At 36.0% G+C, this 22,924-nt stretch overlaps 1 protein-coding gene across 1 annotated transcript; it reads left to right on the top strand.

Annotated features, from left to right (window-relative positions):
- Positions 1–1,131: 1,131 nt before the first annotated feature.
- On the top strand, positions 1,132–22,886 carry LOC128993605 (FHF complex subunit HOOK interacting protein 2A-like). The gene is made up of 14 exons (XM_054417600.1): positions 1,132–1,244; positions 5,366–5,506; positions 6,749–6,967; positions 7,166–7,291; positions 9,220–9,492; positions 10,420–10,613; positions 11,287–11,380; positions 13,535–13,697; positions 14,176–14,315; positions 14,666–14,819; positions 16,277–16,343; positions 17,054–17,309; positions 18,637–18,878; positions 19,918–22,886. The coding sequence occupies exons 1-14, from the start codon at positions 1,200–1,202 to the stop codon at positions 20,015–20,017; spliced, it is 2,214 nt and encodes a 737-aa protein (XP_054273575.1). The 5' UTR covers positions 1,132–1,199; the 3' UTR covers positions 20,018–22,886.
- Positions 22,887–22,924: the final 38 nt, after the last annotated feature.

The following is a 22,924-nucleotide window of genomic DNA, read 5'->3' as shown; positions in this document are numbered from 1 at the left end:
TCCATGGCCCACAAAAGTAAAATTACAAAGGCGCATAGTCATAGTTCATAGTTTAATTTTATGTCTACTTACTTGCTCATGACAAATAACATTTTAAATGGGTGGGTTTTGACAATTAATTGATGGACACAGAAAATGGCACATTAATAATGACTTTAGAAAGTCAGTCAGTAAACAGTTTTTAGGAGGATATGGTCGTAGCCTACAACATGTTTTGAGATTTATGAATGCAATCATCATAGTTAGTTTTTAAAATGTCTACTTTTTGAAATGAAATGAAATGAAATGAAATGATTTATGAAATGAAATGATTTATGAAATGAAATGATTTATTGTCGTTAAAACTATGTACAAAGTTCATGACAATCGTCAAAATAAAAACAAAACAAATTGACAAACAACAGGTGAAATGGGAGTTTATGGTAAATTTGCCACAGTTTTAGGTGTTAAAATTGGCTTCAGAAAGTCACTAAACTGCTTTTAAAATTGCAAATTTTCCCGGAGAGAATCCCCCCCCCCCCGGCAACTTTATTGCAGGGGGCTTCACAGGGCTCCACACCCCAAAATCCCCGGTGGCCTCTTCCTTGACAAGGTCTTAGAACCACCGCTGAATAAGACAATTTTGCAGGTAAGTGAAAATTAGCAGTAATTTTATAATACTACTTATTGAGCTGCCATGAATACTAGAACAGACCCGGTATGGATCATAAACATACACAAAATGATGTTACTGGCTCTAAAGCTTCAGTATCCAATAGTCAATGCTCTAAAGTAAACATTATTTCACATTTGTTTAAATGGAACAAATGTTGATGTTATTATTATTGTACGTATTTGTTTATTATGGTCCATATCGAGTGGAGTAGCAAACGAAGGCACTTACTCAATTTATATATACATATATCACTCTCGCTATTCTCGCTAAGTTTTTTTTATACAAAACAGGTAAATTTTGTATACCATGTTTATACATTTTATAGATATTTACAATTATTGTATATAGTATCAGCACTCCCTCTCCAAATAATCCTCATTCCTAATGCTCTGTATTTAGAAGTATTTTTTTCTTAGGAAAAAGGTCTAGTAGTTGTGTCAAATTGGCATATTTGTCGTCTGTGTTGTTTTGGTTGATACAGATAAAACAGATAAACCCTGTTTAAACCATGGGATTTAAGATCTTCTAAAACATCTTATTTGGCATGATGAATAGATTTTCGGTTGTATTACAAAATGCATTTGATGCTGTAAGTATCTATCTATATTATTGCACCAAAAACTAATAGTCATAATAATGCTACCAATTAAGGAAATAGGCAAGGATTTATTTCAATAAAAGTAGAAACTAGGCCTAGTGGACTGGCCCATTTGTTTATAACCACTAGAAACCTATTTCGAGTGGTTTTGGAATCTCAGAGATTAAGTAATATACAGTATACTTTACTGTATTTTTAGAGAACAATAAAGTGAAGTTAGGTTAGCTAAAACTTATAGGCCTACTTCATTTTATTTAATCTATCTCTAACAACCTGAATACTGTTTACCATAAATATTATTTCAACATTTGTGAGAATACTTTAGAGGGTGAAACGTTAATATCCGACTCCATAATAAGATCGAACAAAAACTATCAGTATTTTCAACCATATCATTCACCTACTGACAGCTCTACTGGCTGCACTTTACTTGACGTCCTACACTCATTCGATTGTTTTTTCGATTCAATATTTTCATTCGATTGTTTCATTCGATATATCGTTTGGTTAGTTAGGTTAGGTTAACCTTACCCAACTAACCAAACGATATATCGAATGAAGCAATTTATTAATCGATATATCGATCGATATTTTCATTCGAATGAGTGTAGGACGTCAAGTTAAGTGCAGCCGCTCTACTTTCGACATTCATATCATCCATTTCCATTCATCCAGAGTCATTAAATAAAGAAAGTAAGGCTGTACTTTAGTTTACGCCCTACACTCATTCGAATGAAAATATCGATATATTTATTGTGTTTTATTCGATATATCGATTATTTCTTTTGGATTTTTAGGTTAGGTTTTAACCCAACTGACCAAACTCGATTTATCGAATGAAATGAAATACTTGAAATACTTGAGGTCTTCATCCTTGACCGACTATGTCGGATAGATTGCGTCAACTCATATGAGTTTGTCAATAAAAAGCATATATTTACACTATTTACAATATATACATTATTTACATTTTACTGTGGCATGGCGGATATATTTTAGTTAGAATCTAAATAGTGGTTCCTCAACGAGTTCTCCCAGCTAATACAGTGGCCTATCCACTAGGGCTCCATGAACAACCTTTTTAAATTTCGGCAGTTCCAATTTACGCACTCGAACTGGCAGAGTATTGAAAACCTTTATTGCGGAGCGGGGATAACTTTTTAGAGTGCGACTCAAGCGACAGCGTGGCATATCCAGGTCTTGTGCTCTTCTTGTGTTGTAGCTGTGCTGATATTCCCTTTTAGAATATTCTCCTTCACGTTCTTTAAGGAGGATAAGTATGTCATAAATGTATTGACTGTAGATGGTAAGTATCTGCTGATCTTTGAAAAGAGGCCGGCAATGCTCAGTGTATTCCGAGGATGTTATAATTCTGAGTGCCTTTTTTTGGAGCAGCAGTACATCATGGGCTGCAGGAGCGTGTCCCCACAATACCAGTCCATACATTATATGGCTGTGGAAGAGGGAATGATACACAGTCTTTAAATAAGGCTGCGTAATGATTGACCTAAGTTTCCTAAATAGGTACAAGACTCTGGAGAGCTTAACGCAGACTTTTTCAATATGGTAACTCCAGCTGCACTTAGAGTCAATCCAAAAACCAAGTAGCTTCACAGGTTCATCTTGATCTTCCTCCTCTCTAGTTTTGAGAGTGCATATCAGCGATTGCGTCTTGTCCTCATTTATCTTCAGTTTGTTAGAGATAAACCATTCCTTGGCTCGCGTCAGCAGTTGTTCGGACTCCGCTTTGAGTTCTGGCAGATCTCGGCCTCGAGAGAACAAGGTGGTATCATCTGCAAACAGCAGTGTATGGCCGTTTAGCGACAAGTCATTGATCATGACTGTGAACAGTAATGGGCCAAGGACCGATCCCTGCGGCACTCCGTGCAGCAGTACACCAACTCTAGAGGAGGCCCCACTCAGTGATACAATCTGTTTCCGGTCTTCAAGGTAGCCCGCCAGTGTTTTAAGTACCATCCCACTGATTCCATACTTGCTTAGTTTAGCCACTAGAATGTCATGCGAGACCACCTCAAATGCCTTGCTGAGGTCACATAAGTCGAGTTAGGCGGACTCACTGTTTGCGAACGCATCAGTTATTGTCTCAGCAAGGTTTAAAAGGGCTGTGGTAGTTGATCTCCCGCTTCTAAAACCATGCTGGGCATTGTTAAGCAGGTCGTGGGTTTCGAGCCACTCGACAAGCTGTTTCTTCATTATGGTCTCAAATACTTTAGAGAAAATCGGTAAGATGGAGATAGGTCGGAAATTCGCCAAGATTTTTGGGTCCCCCTTCTTATAAATAGGTATGGTCCTAGCAGTTTTAAGGCTATCAGGAAATACACCCTTTGAGAGGCAGGCATTCACTAACTTGGTGAGAGGTACCTCAATGGTGTCAATCACTGCCTTTAATACAGAGCTAGACATCCCTCTGTATTAAAGGCAGTGATTGACACCATTGAGGTACCTCTCACCAAGTTAGTGAATGATCAATATATTCATTCCAATGAGTGTACCGTAGGTCATAAACTAAAGTGTAGCTGAAAGTAAAAACAAACTAAGTTAACCAAACTTAGCCCAACTCAATCCAACCATAAGATTAAATAGCAATAACAATTATTTCAATTGATAACTCACAAAGTCACAAATATCACTTAAGGATCGATTAGTAATAAGAATCTATTCTATTAATTATGTATTAATTTTATTATAACTAAATTAGGTAATTATATCGACCTCCGGACCTCACGCGAAATTAAAATTTTTTTTTCAAAATGGTCGAAATTTCACGCTGATTTCAAAAATGATTGTCGTTTTTTTCGGAAACGTCCCGTTTTCCCGGAAAATGGGAAAAACGGGAAAAATATTTTTTGCTCAAAACCTATGTTGCGGGTACTCAAATTATGCGGAATTTCCTCCTGAAAAAGAATATGTAGTTTTTATTACGCTTTTAAGTAAAACATCACCGGACAGGTTAACTAACCTAACATAACCTAACTTAGGTTTAGATTAGGTTAGGTTAGGATAGGTTAGGTTAGGTTAGGTTAGGTTAGTTTAGTTTACTTACAATACTAACCTAACCTAACCCAACCAATCCTAACCTAACATAAACTAACCTAACCTAAACTGACTTATCCTAACCTAACCTAACCTAAACTAACTTATCCTAACCTAACCTAAGTTCCTAAGTTAGGTTAGGTTAGTTTTTCAATAACATGAGTATTGTAAGTAAACTAACCTAACCTAACAAAACTCAACCTAACCTAAACCAACCTAACCTAACCTAACTTAACCTAACCTAAACTAACCTAACCTAACCTAACCTAATCTAAACCTAAGTTAGGTTATGTTAGGTTAGTTAACCTGTCCGGTGATGTTTTACTTAAAAGCGATCGTAATAAAAACTACATATTCTTGTTCAGGATGAAATTCCGCACAATTTGAGTACTGTACCCACAACATGGGTTTAGAGCAAAACAAAATTTCCCCGTTTTCCCGTTTTTCGGTGATATTTTACTTAATAGTGGTCCGATCGTAATAAAATTTACATATTCTTTTTCAGGAGGAAATTCCGCATAATTTGAGTACCCACAACATAGGTTTTGAGCAAAAATATTTTTCCTGTTTTTCCCATTTTCCGGGAAAACGGGACGTTTCCGAAAAAAACAACAATCATTTTTGAAATCAGCGTGAAATTTCGACCATTTTGAAAAAAAAATTTTAATTTCGCGTGAGGTCCGGAGGTTGATATATTTACCCTAAATTATATTATAATGTATAGTAGCGTCTCAGTCATAGATTCATATGCTTAAAAAACCCATAATTTGTTTGGCTTATATTTTTCTTAATACGGTACGATAAAGTTGGGGAACAAGTTGGTCTAGTGGTTAGAGTGCAGGACTTCTATTCCTGGGGTCCTGGGTTCAAATCCCACCAAATCACCAATGGATTTTATCAAGGTGATAATGCCGTAACCCCTAGGTCTTGCCTAAAGAATGTGAAAAACAATTCCGGAAAAAATACGATTAAGATGGACATCTAAGCATCACCCTAGTTAGTTACATTGGTTAAGAATGTAGTTGACCCCCGGTTAAAATAAAAACACTTGTTTCAAGCTTGCACCTCCAGCTCCGCTGCATGAAGACTTCGTTTATCACTGGAAGCGATTGATGAAACATTATTTGGATGTAGCAGCAACCAATAAAGTTGCAATAGAGTTGACAAACATTCCGGCTCATCTTGAACAACTAGAGAAGGTAAACTTTCTGATTAAAACACACTTGCATGTCGCCCCTTGAACTGAAATTGATCCCTTATTGCTTCACTTGAACAGTGCCACACTTTATATATTTTTATCCTGACTACAAATGCAGGATGAGTGAAATAATCTGTGTAGATTTGTTTTTGACAAAGCCAAGCTGTTTCTTTAACGAGAATCATTTATTAAAAGCCTCTATTGGTCTTTGAACAGAACAAAAACCGTCTAGTTTAGGCTGTCTTTACAGTATAATGAGCTTTTTGACAAACTTAAGATTTGTTTAGTAAAAAAGTAACTTAACTAAAGCTAAAGCTTCATGACTTATACACAACTATATTTACTTAAGGTGAAATGTAGTTAAATGTCCTGTTGAACATGAACCATGTGTTGTAGTTTAATGAGTGAATGTTAAATTTTGATAAAAATTTAAAAAATGGTTAGGTCTTTTATTGATCTGGAGTTCTTCGGGCCTTCCTTGCCACTCTTTAGGAGAGTAGTGTTTGAGTGGGCTGCTGACCAGATCCAGCTGTAGTCTTTGTGCTTTTGGTGGTGCCTCTAGAGGGCCACACTTCAAGTGCCACATGTGCAGTGAAGTGAGTGTGTTTTTGGTGGTGCCTCTAAAGGGCCACACAATCAGTGAGAGGAAGGGCCAACTGCCAAGCAATATTATTCTGTCAATTCAAGTTTTTCTTTTTGTCTGAGATTTATCACTGTATCGTTTTCATTCTTAATATTTTAATCCCTGTTAAATTTTTTTTTAAATCTTTATCAATTGTTGTTTCTCCTTGTTGTTGTTTTTTATAGTTTTTAATGATATATTCCTTTCAATTATTTGTGTTATTTCTATTGTTGATTGATCATCTTCTCGAATATTAATATCTTGTAATATAATAATTTGTAATATAACGGGATTGTTATTTATTTATATTGTTATGTATTATATTGTTATTTATTTATATTGTTATTTATTTTTATTGTTATTTATTGTTGATTTTTTTTTTTATCGATTGTCTTATTGATTTTGTGTTTAAGCTGGAAACTTTTTTTCGCTCATTTTCAAATGGCTCTGTAGTTGGTATGTCTGTATAATGCACAATGTATAATGTAATCTTGTTAAACCCACTTGTAAAATGGTGTTTGCCGTTTAATAAAAATGAAATAAAAATGAAAATGAAATTGACAAACCTAAATTGTTTATGCTACCTAGTAATTTTTAAGCTATCGTGTATTGCTGTGGTAGATTCTGCTGAAGGAAGATGCAGAGACGTCTCCGGAAGAAGCGACAGCTCCGTGTCTGGAGTATCTGATGAAACATAACCTCCTAGACTTGTTGGCCACGCTCGCTATCAGTGACGACCCCCCCGGCATGCGGCAGTATGTGCTGCGGTTTATCACTCAGATTCTGACTCATCTACAGGCTTCCATTCTGGCCCACAGTGCTATATTCCCCCCTCTGCAGGTAAACTGCTCTCATTTGAATTCACAGTTAATTTTTAATTGTCCTTCGGACATCCTAGGACGCTGGCGTCTAGCCCTAAACTATTCACATTATCTCAAGCTAGGCCTAGAGAATTGCAACATTATCAAATAGATCTAGATAAAGTCAGTGGTTGCATTTGCTACTATAATGCTTGTCAATAAATTATTTATTTTTCAGCGTTTGATTGAAATGTGTAACGGGCTCTGTCCAACACCGAGTGAATTTGAAGAAGTAAAATTCCTTTTTTCTCTCAGTGCCCAGTTACGAAAACATCCCAACTTAGTCTACGTTTACATGCTGCAGGTAAATCAATTTTGTTTTATAATTAGTCTTATTTCATCAACATTTTCACTGAATTATTTTAAGTTAAAGTATTGTGAATAGGCAATCACTTTTAATCCAAAATTTGCAGGTAGGACATAGTAATACTTGATGAAATTGGTAAATAGATTATTTCATTTGTATCCTATCAAATTAAATTATAAAACAAAATTTATAGATCGATTTGTAGGACCAATAACAGGGTGTCCACATTCTGGAAAGTCATGGAAACAGGAAAAAAGTCATGGAAAGTCATTGAAATCCCCAATGATGGATGGGTTTCAGGGGACCTTTCAATGCTCTAGTCGGCTGTAACCCCGACTATTGTAGCATTTTTTGGAATTTTTCACAAATGTACGACAATTTAAATTTATATAGTTGTCTTAGTTTATGGGTTTTGAGTTTGTATTAGTTCATTGTTGTACATTGTACTCCATTGTTATCTGTTAATACGTATTTCAATATTTTCTGTGAAATAACTTGACTAGGCAGTATTATTCTTGTGTGTACGGTATATTATAATTTTTTAGTTAAGCTCGTGAGTCATGGAAATCAATGGTTAATGGTCATGGATAGTCATGGAAAGTCAGGGAAATTAATGACAAAATTTCTGTGGACACCCTGAATAATCTAATATATAAAATTCTCGTGTCACAGTGTTTGTCTGCAAACTCCTCCGGAACGACTTCACCGATCGTTATGAAATTTGGTGTGTAAATTCTGTAGGTATGCGAATCGGACGTAAACTATTTCCCGTTTCGAAATTCTTAAAAGGGCTCCGCCCCAGTGGCTCTGGAGTTTCCCATGTTAACCTTATGAGAAATGGAATTAATGAATCTTAACAGCTGTTTCAATTAAACAAGTTGGTTCTGTTCTATGATGTTCAATAGCATTAAAGTTACAAGGATTACCAACAGGGTGCAGCACTATTATTTCTTTTACATTTATGACAACAGCTAATTTGCAACCAAAAGGTGAGTGAGCGTAGCGAACGAGCTCCAACCCAAAGGTGAGTGAGCGTAGCGAACGAACTTCAACCAGGACGTGATTGAGCGATGCGAACGAGATCATCTTGAAAATTAAACGTAACGGTACTTTCTTTCCATCGGTCTGTCTTAGGGGAAACCTATAACTTAGGCGATACGAAGTTCGCCGGGTCAGCTAGTAGTTTTATAGAATAGTAATACAAATTGCTTGGCTTTCTGATGCCTTATGCAGCATAATCTGCAAAATAAATTTAAAATATTTTCAAAGTTACTAAACTTTGTCCACAGGTATTTTATTGTTAGAATTTGATTAAATTCAGATAATGAATGAGTAATCCACTTAACTAAGGAACAAAAGGTACAATTTATTTTAAAAATTCTATTTAAATACTGTTAACTAGATGTTTATGTAGAACGTTTCTGTCTAATTGATTAATTGGACTATTCAAGTCGTAATAGATTCAAATTATTAAGTTGTGTTAAAATTCAATAAAATGATACATTCCCCGGAACTACTCCAGCACAACCAATTTCTAGTTCAATTATAAGATTAAGGCTTCTAAGAACTGACCTCTCTTGCATTTACCGTATTTTGTGTTAGCCCCTCAGTACACTTTATAGATCGCCAAGTTTGATCAAAGGTGATTTGTCGGCTCAGTCGATGGTGCAACAGACTTAGGGCTCAAGTCAGAGATGTTCAGATCCTTGTTTCCACCTCTACTCAGTACAGTTCAACTCTTGTACGGTAACGGCTCCCTCCATACCTTGCTAGAAACGTTCTACACTCAAGTCCAAGGTACATTTGGAGGGGCAAATGCAAGGTTAAAAAAGGCGGCCAACTATAAAAAAGATCATTAACCCTCATCTAGGCTCCCTTTTACTACAAGAGTCTTTTTTATTTGTTTTAAAACATGGTTTTAACAGGGAGAGAACCCAGAGAGGAGATTGAGTGTTAGTAGCACCACCAGCAACCAGAGTTGTTCCAGTCAGCGGACAGCTGCCCCCAACAACCCGCTGTTCCGTCCTCTAGACACACCCCTGCCTGATGCTGAGCCCAAGCTTATTCCGGTGGAGGCTACGCAGACTTCCCCCGTCTCTGCGGCATCCACGGAGATGTCGCAACAGGCTGTGGAACAGATTAATTCTCTTCCAAAGTTCCCTTTGATAAATTCCCTCATCACGTATATCAACAGTGCCGTAAGTATTTGTCAGGTGTTTTATTAGTAAGTGTTGCTTTGAGTAATGATGAGTATGGTGCTGGTGTTCCGTAGTCGTTCATACATTATTGCTTCAAATGTTTAACTATATTTTTTTATCCATTTTTCCTGCGTTTTAATATTAATCCTTGTTCTCTGAGCAAATTGTAGGTAGGGACATGGAAAAGATCTGTATGTTTATTTATATAAGTGGGCTGCCTGGACCTATACGAAACCGTTCCTTATGTCTAGGTCAATGGGTTAAAGATTATTTACATTTTAAAAAGTAATTGATGCAACGATCATGTAAAGATAGAGTTATGACACTAGTAGGAATTTAAGGTCCAAGCAAATGACTTAAAAAGTCTACGGGTGTCTTAAAGGATAATTACACAAGTTGCTTACTCTACCTTTAACCTAAGGCTGTGTTTTTTTATTGGTTTGTAAAACTTAAATACCTATACTCTTTCTGTTACCTTTTTCAGGGAATGGTTACTGCTAGTATGATTCTTACCATAAATACTGTTTCAAGTAAAAGTAGACAAGTATTACAGCTGATCGACATTTGAATTTGTTGGTAGCAGCTGATGAGTTGGTGTTGAAATCATTAGACTTACCTTTTTTCCTCTCAATCCTTAAACCCCTTTGGTCCGTTACTTTACCTCACTAGTGCTGCAAGTAAACTATGCGGTAAAGTAAGATCCTAAAAATGGAATTGAGAAGGCTGGTTTGAAAAAAAATAGTTGTAGGTAAATACTGTACACTGCACCTCTATTGTAGGTAATTACTTACCTCTGTGTTCGCACAAACCCCAAGTGATTTTTTCACCAATTATTCGCCTCCGCCACATTATTTCCTTTACCACCTTTAGATCTGCTTCCTTAGATCTTGTCTCACTTGGTATTGTACCTATTGTATCTTTGTGCAGGACAGCAATGTGCGTGTGAAGGCGTGTCAGGCCATCATGCTGTTGACGTCAGTTCCGGACGATAAGTTTGCCCAGATCGTTGCTCATCAGTCTCCGTTATGTGAGAGTCTTGCTCTCAAACTGACGGCCCAGTACCTTGAGATTCCCCCAGAGACGGACCCAAACCACATTGATGATATGCACGCCACTTGGGGGTGAGTAAATGAGACATAAAAATACTCTACAGTTTTTATAAGCTTGCTGCGGAAGGAGTTTTAAAGAAGAAAGTCAAATAGGGTTTAGATATTAAGGGGAATCTAAGTGAGCTTTTTAAAAAGGAATAGAGATAAGCTACTTTGGAAAATTACGCTCTTATTGGGTTTCAACTCAATGTAATTAAATTAAATTCTCTGAGTCATTTGACATACACTTGGATGTGTATTTTGAGCTGAATATGAGTACGAGGTGTAGAATAGAGTGGATGATCTTATTTATCTTTTCTGACTAAGAGCAGCTGTTTAATTTGTAAGGATAAGTTATTTATTTCTTGTTTCCAATAATCAAGTTCTAGCCCCTAGACTTCCCCAGATAAACTAACTAAACACTATACATTTAAAAATTCCTTGACAAGTCAAGCTACCCATGTTGCTTTTTAGGATTGAAAAAATTTTGACCCCACTTTCAGAATAACTAACCTGATTAAAAATCCTCGTTGGTGGAGCATGTGAGTTTAAAAATGTTCAAAATCCAACACTTTCCCCACAAAATTTTGAGCGAGATTTGAACTTTGTATTCCTTTTTTTAACTAACCACCTGATTTTTATCTATCACTTGAGCTGATATATTATAGAGACGATTATTTGCCATAAATGTAGTTTTCTGCTCTAGGCTGGACACACCAATTCCTCTGGAGGTGGAAGAAAGTTGTGAAGGCTGCAGGCAAGCCGCAACATTCCTCGGCTGGCTCGACTTCTGTGATCAGGTCAGTACGTGAAGTAGCCAGGAGCCTTCCCTTAGTTACTTACTCATCACTACAGTGAAGATGTTCCTATGCCTCACCAACTATAACTGTCTCCATCACCTTCGTCCATGCCTTCTTCAAAGACTCTCGGCATTTTAAATGTTTTTGGCTACTTCATCTCTTCTTTGTGCCCCCAGCCCAAAGAGTCTTCTTCCAACTGGATTTTGCTTAAATATTAAATATTTGGTATATCATTGCCTCATAGTACTGGGAAGGCTGAGGTGGCTCAGTCGGGAGCACAAATCAAATCAAATATGTCTTTATTCATAATATGTACAATTTATGTACAATGAATGGTGTCAGATCTTATTTCTAAGAAATAAAAATAGGTACATTAAAATAAAAATTAATCTATTTACAAGTATAATACAGAACACCTCTTTTTACCAACAAATTTTACCAACAACGCCAGACTTTGGGTCCAAGGCAGCGATGTTTTGGGTTCAGATCCTGGTCACTGTCGCAAACATTTTATCAGTACATTTCACCTTCGTATTGTACCGGATCATCCCTTGCTGGATATGTTCCACGCACGGGCATATATTCTATGTGGACAGGCAAATGCAAGGTTAAATGAGGCTTCCAACTTCTAAAAAACACACATATATATATATATATATGACTAGTCCTACTAAATAGTAATGCTACTATGTAAAACGTAGCAATAATTACCTTATTTGGGATTTTCATCCCTGTAATTCAGGATCCTAAAATATTTTGGTAATCTGATTTTCCTGCAACTAATAAACTCCAAATCTGACTAGCACGATTACCAAAATTGATAAAAGTTAAAATTACTCTAAGTAGCAAAAATGTCTACGTAATTAGGCCCAGACCTATGTAAAACTTAAAGTAGATATTTAGTTTTTAAGAAATGAAGATTAAAAATTTTGTGACTTTCACAGTTAGTTTTTTGTCGGTATACAAAGAGTTCTTGACAATACTAGTTTATCTTTTAAAGGCACGGTTGAGACGTTTTAGATCATTTTTAGAATTCTCTTTTGTCAGTTGACCAAACCACATTATTATTAGAGTGGATTTTTTATCATTTGTTGTTTATGAAAGTTAATATATTGTTTCTTCTACTTTGTAGCATTGTGTAGTGTCGTTAATGAATTTCTGCTTTTTACATGATGAACAGCTTATTAATACAGGGTGTAAAAGTATAATCAGCCATAATACCTGACCTAACAAAATACACCAAAACACAAAAAAACATGATGCTTCAACGCTATGTTCTAATTCCTTATTTTTCAGAGTTAAACATTTTTTAGGTTAAGTTTGTATTCAAAGTCATATAACTGGTGAAAAGATCTACTCTTGCAAGACAAAGGGGACATAAGAACATATGATAGTCCTATGTAAAAAAAAAAATGTAACTAAACGATATCAGATATCATGCGATTTGAGTAGTCAATGATCGTTGGACAGTACAACACCGTGCTTCTTGCATTGAAGCCTATTTGAAAAATAACGAGTCTGTGATTGTAGCTCAGAGGTTATTTCGAAATAATATCAACATCCGTCGTCATGGTGCGGTTCCCTCTAAGAATACTATCTATAAGTGGATGTTTAATTTAAGAACTAAGGGATCTGTTCTCAAGAATAATTCTCCGGGGAGGTCAAAGTCGGTACGTACAGATAAGAACATCACAAGAGTCCAAAAAGATCGCCAAGAAAACATTCTGTTGCTTTAGGTGTTTCAAGGACCAGTGTACATCGTATTTTACTTGACGATTTGAATTTACATCCCTACATACTGGTTGTTGCACAGAAGCTCAATCGAGGTGACCATAGATTACGTCTGGTGTTTTGTCAAATACTCTTTCAGCTGATTGAAGGCAAAAACCATCTGGGGCGCCTTATAACGTCACTTAACTAAAATAGGCTTCAATGCAAAAGGCACGGTGTTGTACTGTCCAACGATCCATGATTACTCAAATGGCATGACATTTGTTGTTGTTTAAGACAACAATAAAAATTACACGAGTAACAACAGCTGATTTGCATTTGTTTAAAAATGATCCGTTATTTATGGACCACCCTTTCTTATGCACCTTCGTCCTGCTAGCCAGGAATTGTGTACTTATTTACATTTTGATTGGTAACTTGCAGGTGGCAGTGGAAGGGAGGCCGGTGATTGGAACATCATTAGCCAGTTGTATTAGAGAACTGTTTTTAGATCAAGAGTTTGAGCCCGAACTGCTTCCCAACAGTTTGGTTCTTGCTTTACTCACCAAGTGCTTCAAAGTCATTACTTCTGCGCCCCTTACCAAAGGTAACATCTGGAATCTGTCGTAGAATGTAGAATATAGTGTGACCAAAGGCTCAATCATGAAGGCTAATGAATATGGATATAGTAGAACCTCGATTAACCGTCACCCTTTTAACCGTCACTTTTTTCTATCACTCCACTACAAACAGTGCTTGGATAATTTTAAAATGTCATTTTATTTCACTGTACGAACATTGAACAAGTAGATCATACAGAACAGTTCTGTATTATTCTTTTGTATAGACAATTTCAATAAAAATGTGTTATTTACTTACAAAGAGTTTAATTTCTTCCAAAACCTTTTAAATCAACTTACTGAACAGGTTTATAACAGGATTTCTGGTATTCACTTAACCGTAACACTCCCGGATCCGGAAGTTTTACTGTATTAATATACCATAATAATCTTTATCTCTATTGCTTGTACCAACAAAATCTGTGTTGCCATGTACGTTGTTAACAAGTACGTTGTTTGGTGCAGAAATGAGTGAATGGCTGGTGGGGGAGAGCAGATCACCGGAACTGCCTGGTGTTGTGACTTGCCGCACCAGACAAGCACTACTCGACATTTGTAGTCATTCCGAACCAGCCGTCAGCTTAGAGGCCCTTAGACTCTTTGAGGTAAATCATCCGTGCTCTATTTTAACAGAGAAGGAAGGTACAGAGGAAACAAGTCAATTGTGTAATTAAATTAGAACATACTTGAATGCGCTCACAGAATGTGCTGCTGTCAAAATTATATATTCTCACTTATTTTACGATACTTTTATAATCATTAAATTGGAAGTGTTAAGGGCAGCTTTCTTATAAACTAAACGGATTAGACAGAAATCAGTAATATACTCGATTAGCTGCTCAATTAATTACGTCCATTTTCATTCTTAAACTAGCTGCAACCGTACAATGCGAATGAAACGTCTTGTATCAATGTAATACACAATATGTTCTAAAACGTTAAACTTGGACTTCAGGTGCTGCTGGAGAAGAATATAGAACATATAATCCACTGTCTGGTGTTGACCTATGTGGAAGGTCGAGGTTACTATGACAACACACTGTCTCCCAGCCACATTGAGTCCTGGAGCGATGAGGAAGACGAGAGGGAGAGGCACCGCGAGAGTCCAGGTGAGAGTAGCCTCCGGATTACCAGGACAATAAGTGGTTTATATACCTTTATTATCAGTGACCCAGTGACCCAATTGGTTGCTGTGGCAACTAAAGTAGCTCCTTCTTAATCAACCTCATATTAACCAAAAATTTGATTTCCGCCCTCGCTCGTAAAATATTACAGTTTCTTTTAACCGACCTTGTTTTGAAAGCAGTTCAGTTTAACCGCCGATTTCTAGGAATATCGGCATTTCCGCTTCCACGCTCATTGATTGAACAATACGCTAAACTCTACAGGATATTACTAAAAATAGGTTATTTTGTGTTTATCCTAAAAAATATTGTATCTTGTATCTTTGATTTTGACTGTAAGTTCTGTACTGGTGGATTAGCATAGATTTGGAAAGCATAAATTGATATTACTAAAGGTATTAAAAAAGAATTTTAGTTGAGTTTTGCCTACAACTGTAATTTATTCCACTGCAAGTTCTTTACTTTACCGTATTTTAGGTTTATTTGTGACTTTTCTATCGTCAATGCTTAAGGAAAAAGAGATAAGTGTAGTTTATTATGAAAATAATACACCCACGACTTCCAAAGGACCAAATGAATAGCACTTTTTTAAGTTTTCAGGGATTTTCCGTTTTTAACAGACTTTTCGAGTTATCCGACCTAGGTTTGGTCCCATTAGGGTCGGTTAAGGGGGTCTATTGTTGTTTCGGTTTACTATAGAGCCATCATCAGATGTTTTAAGGTCAGTATTGCTTGTTGTGAAGGTTATCATATTTCTCTTGTAATATATGACTATTGGTTACTGAAGTTGGCATCCCATCTGTATGGTCCAGCTGTCGCCTATATTTTATTAGAAATTAACATAGTTGTGTGGGCCAGTAGCAGAATGCGCTAGTGTGTAAAATTATATTTTATAAATATCATTTATTCTTACATAGTTGATCATAAAAGCTGTTAAAGCTCACAATAAGTCAGATTAAGCCAAATCAGTTTCATTTGGTAAACAAGTTTGTGTATTTGACAGATTTCAGTAATTTAGATCAACACCATCTGTCAATAAATCACAACAACTATGAAAATTTTATAAAAAACTGGCGACACCCTTGTTTTAGTTTTTTGCAGCTTTGAAGGAATAATGTATAATTTGATGCTCATACTTATTTGCTAAAGCCTGCTGCACACATTTATTGATTTTCCTTGTCAGTTAGGATTGTCAGAACAACTGATTTGAGTAAGTTAATTGTCTTCCCCACACATACTATCGATTTGGCTTGCCGTAAAATAAAAACGATGAATTTCCATCGTGTCAATATTTGAAATTTTTGTCTTGAACTCACATCAATTGAACATACTTGGATACACACTCAATGTGTATGAAATTGACAAACCGAATTAAACCTGTTTGTTTAAAAGTTTGTTTGCTCAAGTGTGGGTTACAAAGTTTTAATAAACATTATTTATAGATACAGATGGCAGTGGAGGAGTAAGTCGTACGATGGCTCCGTCACACATTGACAAAATCATTAACGGGTATGTAACTAAGTTTAAACCACAAATATAAGGTTTTGACCCTCTCATCCTTGTAAATTGGTTTTAAGTTCTTCGTACTGTACCGGCTCACCCCTTGCTTTGCTGGATACATTCCACGCACGGGCAAATAGTCTATGTGGATGGCCAAATGCAAATTTAAAAGAGGCCGCCAACCTCTTTCATAAAAAAATTAAATAAAATATGTTTTGTAAATTAATATGGTGAACATGACTTTAGCATATTTCAAAATAAGTATGTCTCATTTTTATCATGACCGATTCTTTTACGAGCTAATTATTAATAATGGCAAATAATGCATGAAAATATGAAATTTACAATTTATGATTAGTTACCAAAGTATTGCAGTATAAAAAATAACTATAGTTTACGACAAAACCAAAATGTCGTTCAGCTGCTCATTTTCCAGCCTCAGTTTTACCTCTGTCATTAAACTATAGCTTAAGTCGGAAAGAGTCATTTTTGGCACTGATTATAAAATCATAGTCAAATAGAATTAAATATAGACCAAACGCAGTGCTGTGGTTAGAATAAGTTCTGGTGTCCACCGCTAGGAGTGCCGTATAGTTAAGACGCAAGCGCTACGTAACTACATGGCACTCCTAGTGGTGGACGCCAGAACTTATGCTAACCGCAGCACTGCTGTCATTCTATATTTAATTATATTTGTCTATGATAATACACTATTACAGTTTCCTCAACATCGTGCCGAGCTGCTTGAGGTCAGCGCCCAGTGCGGAGGCGGGGGGTTACCACCAGTACGTGAGTGAGTCGCAACGGCAGTACTCCCTCGTGTTGGCTGCCTGCAGTCGCTTCAGTTGGCCTGTCGAAGCAGTGTCCGATGACAACCTCAGCTCAGACTCACGACCCGAGGCTGACACTCGACAGTTCTACGAGGGACCCTTCCTCAGGATGATATTCAATAGGATACGGGATCTTCCAAATCAGGTGAAATGTTTTGTTTTGTTGTAAAATTGATTATCAGTAAAGACAGTTTATGGTATTTAAACAATTTTTATTATAAGTATAAAATGCTTATTGCAGTTACAGTAAGTAATGTTAAATAATGTTTACATTCAGGATAGTGACATCATTATTTTAAATATGATCCTTACCCTCTCTGTTCAAATATTCATGCAGTATTTAAATGAATGTTTGAACCAGCTGTATGGAATTGTGAAATCAAAATTAATTTGACAGTACTGCTTGTTTACATTTTTAAACTTTGTAGGTTTGTTCTTTGTTGTCATGGATACCATCAATCAAAATTTACTTTGAAATCTCTCACCTCCGATTTTTGAAAGCCAACGGGGCATAGCCCTAGGACAATATTGATGCGGGAATAGTTCTATATGTATCCTCGGAACTGTAGCTTCATGTGTGTGCAATTTGAGCCCAATAAGTTCAGTAGTTTTTGAGATTAGCTCATACAAACACACACACAGACACCACCTCTTCTTTATAATAGTATAGATAGATAGATAGATTTTTGACGGTTCCCTACAATACATTTTGGGAGCAAACACAAGCTGCTTTGTTATTGAACGTATTTTCCACAACTGTAAAAATTATTGTTCTTTTGTTAGGTGTCATACAAAATGGAGTTTTGTTCACCTGAATTAGTTTGTAAACACCTGATTTCTCAACATTTTAATTTCCCCACCACTTTTCTTACCCCACAACTATTCCAAACAAAATGTAGGCTAAGTTTATTACAATTGAATTACAGTATACCTTTCACTGTTAAAGAATTAAACATTCTATACCCTCGTTAAAGTTGCGATTGGGTTTTCAATCAAAATAGACGTAGTTGAAGTGAGCCAACGACAGATTGCGCTGATGTAAATTACTAATTTCTGTTGCATATGCAGACTTTTATACCAAGTCAAACTGATAGGATTACTTATCGTAAGCTATAGCATCGTTAGGCCAACAGTTTGCATGTGATGCGGTTTGGACCCATGAGATATTTGCACTTCTTCCCTTCCTTCAAAGGTTAATTTTATCATCCTTGAGGCTCCAATAAACTGAAAACATTGTGAGCCTGAGCATCTTTTATGTCGTGTCAACTATCTCAGTAAAAAAAATTGAAAATATAATTTTAGACACTACCGCAAGTGGTTTTAGGCTCACAGAACTATGTTTCTTTTTTAATAAATAGCGACAGCTGGTCCATGTAGATGCGATCAGTATCCAATAGTCAATTATACTCAAATGGTCTGTAAGTAGATTAAATCATTTCCTACATGTAAAATGAACAACACTGTTATTCCAGGCTTATGAAGTGAATCTGCAACTGACTGCAGTGATATCGCGGCTAGCTTTGCTTCCTCACCCGTACCTCCACGAGTATCTTCTCAACACCAGTGTTCCGCGACGGCCAGACGCAGACAGTCTATTGGCAGCACTGTCGGACACGGCCGCGCTGCTGTTCACTCAGGTCACTGCGCTGCCCGACTACAAGGGCCTACTGCAGGAGACCAGGCATCGTCTGCTGGGCCAGTCATCTGACAAAAGGTTTGTGATCCTTTGGGCTTGAATGGCAGATGTATCCACTTCCACTTCCAGCTATCTTACCGAGGCCTACTTACTGCCGTGGCTCCACAAATCTCAGTTGATTTTTTGCCTCGTGTACCAGCCTCATCCACCCTTCTCTGTCTTCTGCCAAGTTGACGTTTGCACTCATCGTCTAGACTTTGTTCAATACTTGATCAGTCCATCTCAACTTCGGCCTTCGCAATGGACATTTACCTCCAGGTGTCGCTCTCCAAACTTCATACAGTCTTGTTTCTTTCTCTCTTCTTAGCACATGCCCTATCCAACTTAACCTTCCTTTTAACCATTGCAAAAATATCTGAGTCGGTGTATAGTGATTAACACATTAATGTATGTATTAATGTATTTAATACACAAGCAGTATCCATGCATTGCAATAGATTTGTTTTATTGTCACCACTTCTTAGCATTTATTTATTATTATTTTACTGGTTCCTTTAAATATTTCTTCACATAACTTTGAAGTTGCAGTTGTGTTGACTGTTAGTGTGCATATTGTATATTTGTTTTATGTTGTATAGTGTGGTGGAAATAGCATTCCTACCACAGGCCAAAAGGCTTTTGCCGGCTCGAAATCATTTTTTAAGTTCGAGACAAAGTCAACTTCGCCTTGAATAAAAAATAATTATTTTGAGCCGGCAAAACCTCTATCAATTTGAAAAAAACAAACATGATAAAAATAGATATAAAGAGACATCAGTGAATAAACCATAAGTTTAAAATGTTATAATAAGTATATCAGTTTTGTGTCTACTTTTAATCTGTATTTGAAACCATGAAACTAGGAGTTGATGATTAGCTTTTCTTGTAACTTTCAAACAGTTACAGTTAATCCTACCTTACTTAATACCTGGTCACTAGTTAGAGCACAGAGTCTTGCCATAAGTTTCACCTCGCCATGTGATCCTAGCATCGGGTCCTTTTTTTTGGCGGGATTTAAACCTCAGGAACCAAAGTCCCTTTACCACTAGACCATCTGCTGACTTATCTACGGTTGCAGGGAGGAGTACTGCAGTCAGCTAGAGAGTGTGGTGGTGTTGGAAGAGGTGTGCAAGGAGTTGGCCGCCATTGCCTTCGTCAAGTTCCACCACGCCACGTGACCCTGACAGAGTCTGGGCCGCGCCTTCACTCTTGCGAAGAACATCATCTACTCGGAACAGAAGCAGTACACTTGGTTGTGTACGAGATTTCTTTGTCCTGTCTTCAGAACATCCTAACGCCTCGTTACGCACACTGATTTAAATTAGCTGGGTAATTAATAAACAGCTAGAATTTTGTGATTTTTTTATTAACTATGGTTTTTGTTTGATTTTGTTATCAATAATTCCTAAAAAGTGAGTAGTGTAAAAAATCATAATAGTTTGTGGCAATCATGTGACTGATGATCAGTATATAATTTGAACCTTTAGAATTATACACGGAACTACAAGATTAATATCGCTAATCCCTTTTTAGTGACCAATTTTGGCCTTTGATTATTATTGGTTCTGAACATTTACCAGTTGTATGTGGTTTCTGTAAAATTGTAGTTTTTATTTTTTTTTATTAAGAATACACAAGGTGTGAAGCTTTTTCAAATGTTGAATATATTGACGTAGTGTTATTCTGCCGGTGATTATTAAAAAAATATTTATTTAATGGTTAACTGATGTCAATGTCCCATTAAAATCCAAACACATTTGTTTGAAACTTGGTGACTATTGTAGTAAGTGGTTAATCAAAGTATGAGAAACACAAAAAAAAACATGTACGAGACATAATCATAATCATTGTCTTCAGATCATTCATGAGGATGAATAAATTTTTATAAGTATTCACCTAGTGTTGTACAATTAAAAAACAATGGAATTACCTTAACATCCAAAGTAAAAGTTTACTTTCTACTGAAAATTGATCAGTTAAGTACGTTTGGTCAAAATTTACCTTTCATTTACATACACCTCTCGTACCTAATTGTTTCATATAGACCTCCTTGTGAACTATACAAAGTAAAAAATATATTACTATTTTGAAGGTCAATGGAAGTGGGGATATGAGTAGATGAGTGGTTTAAGGGCTTGTCAATTAATCAAAAGGTACCCAGTTCGATCCTGAGAAAAGTCTGTTGCTTTTTGATGGTTCTAAACTGGACCCAGCTGTCCCAGATTATTGTCAATGAATACAAACCCTTTTAGAAGCGAAATGTTTATGGAGAATAGTCAGACTGAAATTTTGTCACGGAAATGAGTTTTGCGCGGCCACCGCTACGATTGCTCACGTGGCGGCCATGTTACTCTATCTCTCTCTCTTTCTAAGAAGATTCTTTGTCTCACTCTCTCTCACACAGTCACCTGACTTGCCCGCGCTCGCGATAGTCTACCTAGCGGCCGCCCTGGAACTATCGAAAATTCAAATATTTCCAGACTTAATTTTTTACAAAGGCATTGTGTTTCTTAAAAGGTTTGTATTAATTGTTATTGGGCGTAAAATAAATGATCCAGGATGGAATTTAAATAAATGCTTGGTATGAATTTTGTGTTTTTTTTTATAAATTTGAGAACTGCTTAACATGTGTTAAGATTAACTTAACATAACTTGCACTTCACATTTAGGTAACGTAGACTTTTTTACACTTAAGGTAAATTTAGTGATTGTGTTTTGCTACACCTACAATTAAATTAAACTAATGATAATATCACAAATAACTAAGTTGACCGCCATTGACTTTTGTGTTCTAAAATTTGTGGTACAGTTGGATTTTTTTTAGTCAGACAAATTTTTGGTGTGGTGGAATATCTTTGAAGATGAACCTTTTTTGCTGTATTGCGATCATGTGTTCATACTTGTCAAATTTTGAGGTTAAATCAATACAAACAAACTGGCATTATATTTTTTTGTTAGGCTATTTTATGTGTTTTTATGGGAAAATCTCCATTAAAAGCTCAAATTTCAAAAAAATGGAAAAAGCCTGGAGATACCATGGAATCATGGGACCTGTTAATTTTGGTGAAAGATCTTGTAGGATGGCATCCTCGCCTCGTTCTCAATGTGCGCTTGTTTTTAATAGAAAAGGGGCTTCCTCAGGCTGCTAAGCTTTCACTTAGGATTTTAAGGGTTAGGTCTAATTACACCGTACTATAAGGAATATATTTTATCTATGGCTGGATTCAGCTATTAATATTGTCCGCTACTTTGCTGCCAATATGCTATTTGTGTAAAGTTACCAATTCAGATCTCGGTTCTTACTTTTACAATGGTTTATTTTGTAATTTAAATGTTTATGGAGATGAAGGCTCCATAAAAAAGTATTGAAGTCTATTTTATTGTTATGAGTTTTTTTTGTGGTTTTTGGATAACGTTTGCAAACAAGTTTGTAATTTTATGATTTTTTCCCATCCCATTATCAAAGCCATAAGAATATTGTAAAAGTTGAGTTAGATTGTTGAAAATAATGAGGTGTGTTAAAAAAAAGAATTTTTCAACTTTGCGGGCTTGGTGAGTCTGTTAGACTTTTTTTTATATTCGTATGCCCCTGAAGTATGAAAAAACTATCAGCTGATTTCATTGTTGACTTGCCACTACAATTAGACATGGTTTATGAGCTCAGAAATTTTCTATTGGTAGAAGCACTGGCACTAGTGTACTGATCTCTAATTGGTACTAATTAAAGGTGATAACAACTTAGACAAATACATAAATATTTTGTGCAAAAAATAAAAATGCTCGTTATTTTTCTAACACACCTCATATAAAAAATTAATGTAAAAATTACAGAGTGAGAATGAAGTTATGATTGGTTCTAAATGCTAACATTATTACAGATATCCTTGTTTACTTACATTATATAAAATCAAACGTATATTGTAACAAATATAATATATACAAATACATACAACCAATAGTTACTGTTCTGTCTAATATGATTAATGCATCACATTGTATTTTTTACAACTCTCCTTTTCAAATCATATTTTTGATTATTTATAAATGTGTCCGTAATAGTATTTAAATATTATTTAGTAATACTG

This window comes from Macrosteles quadrilineatus, unplaced genomic scaffold (genome assembly GCF_028750875.1).
Source record: "Macrosteles quadrilineatus isolate MER2022 unplaced genomic scaffold, UCM_ALF_1.0 Scaffold_1__1_contigs__length_201487025, whole genome shotgun sequence".
Lineage (NCBI taxonomy): Eukaryota > Metazoa > Arthropoda > Insecta > Hemiptera > Cicadellidae > Macrosteles > Macrosteles quadrilineatus.
Note: the sequence above shows the minus strand (reverse complement) of the source record. Positions and strands in the feature narration are given on the sequence as shown.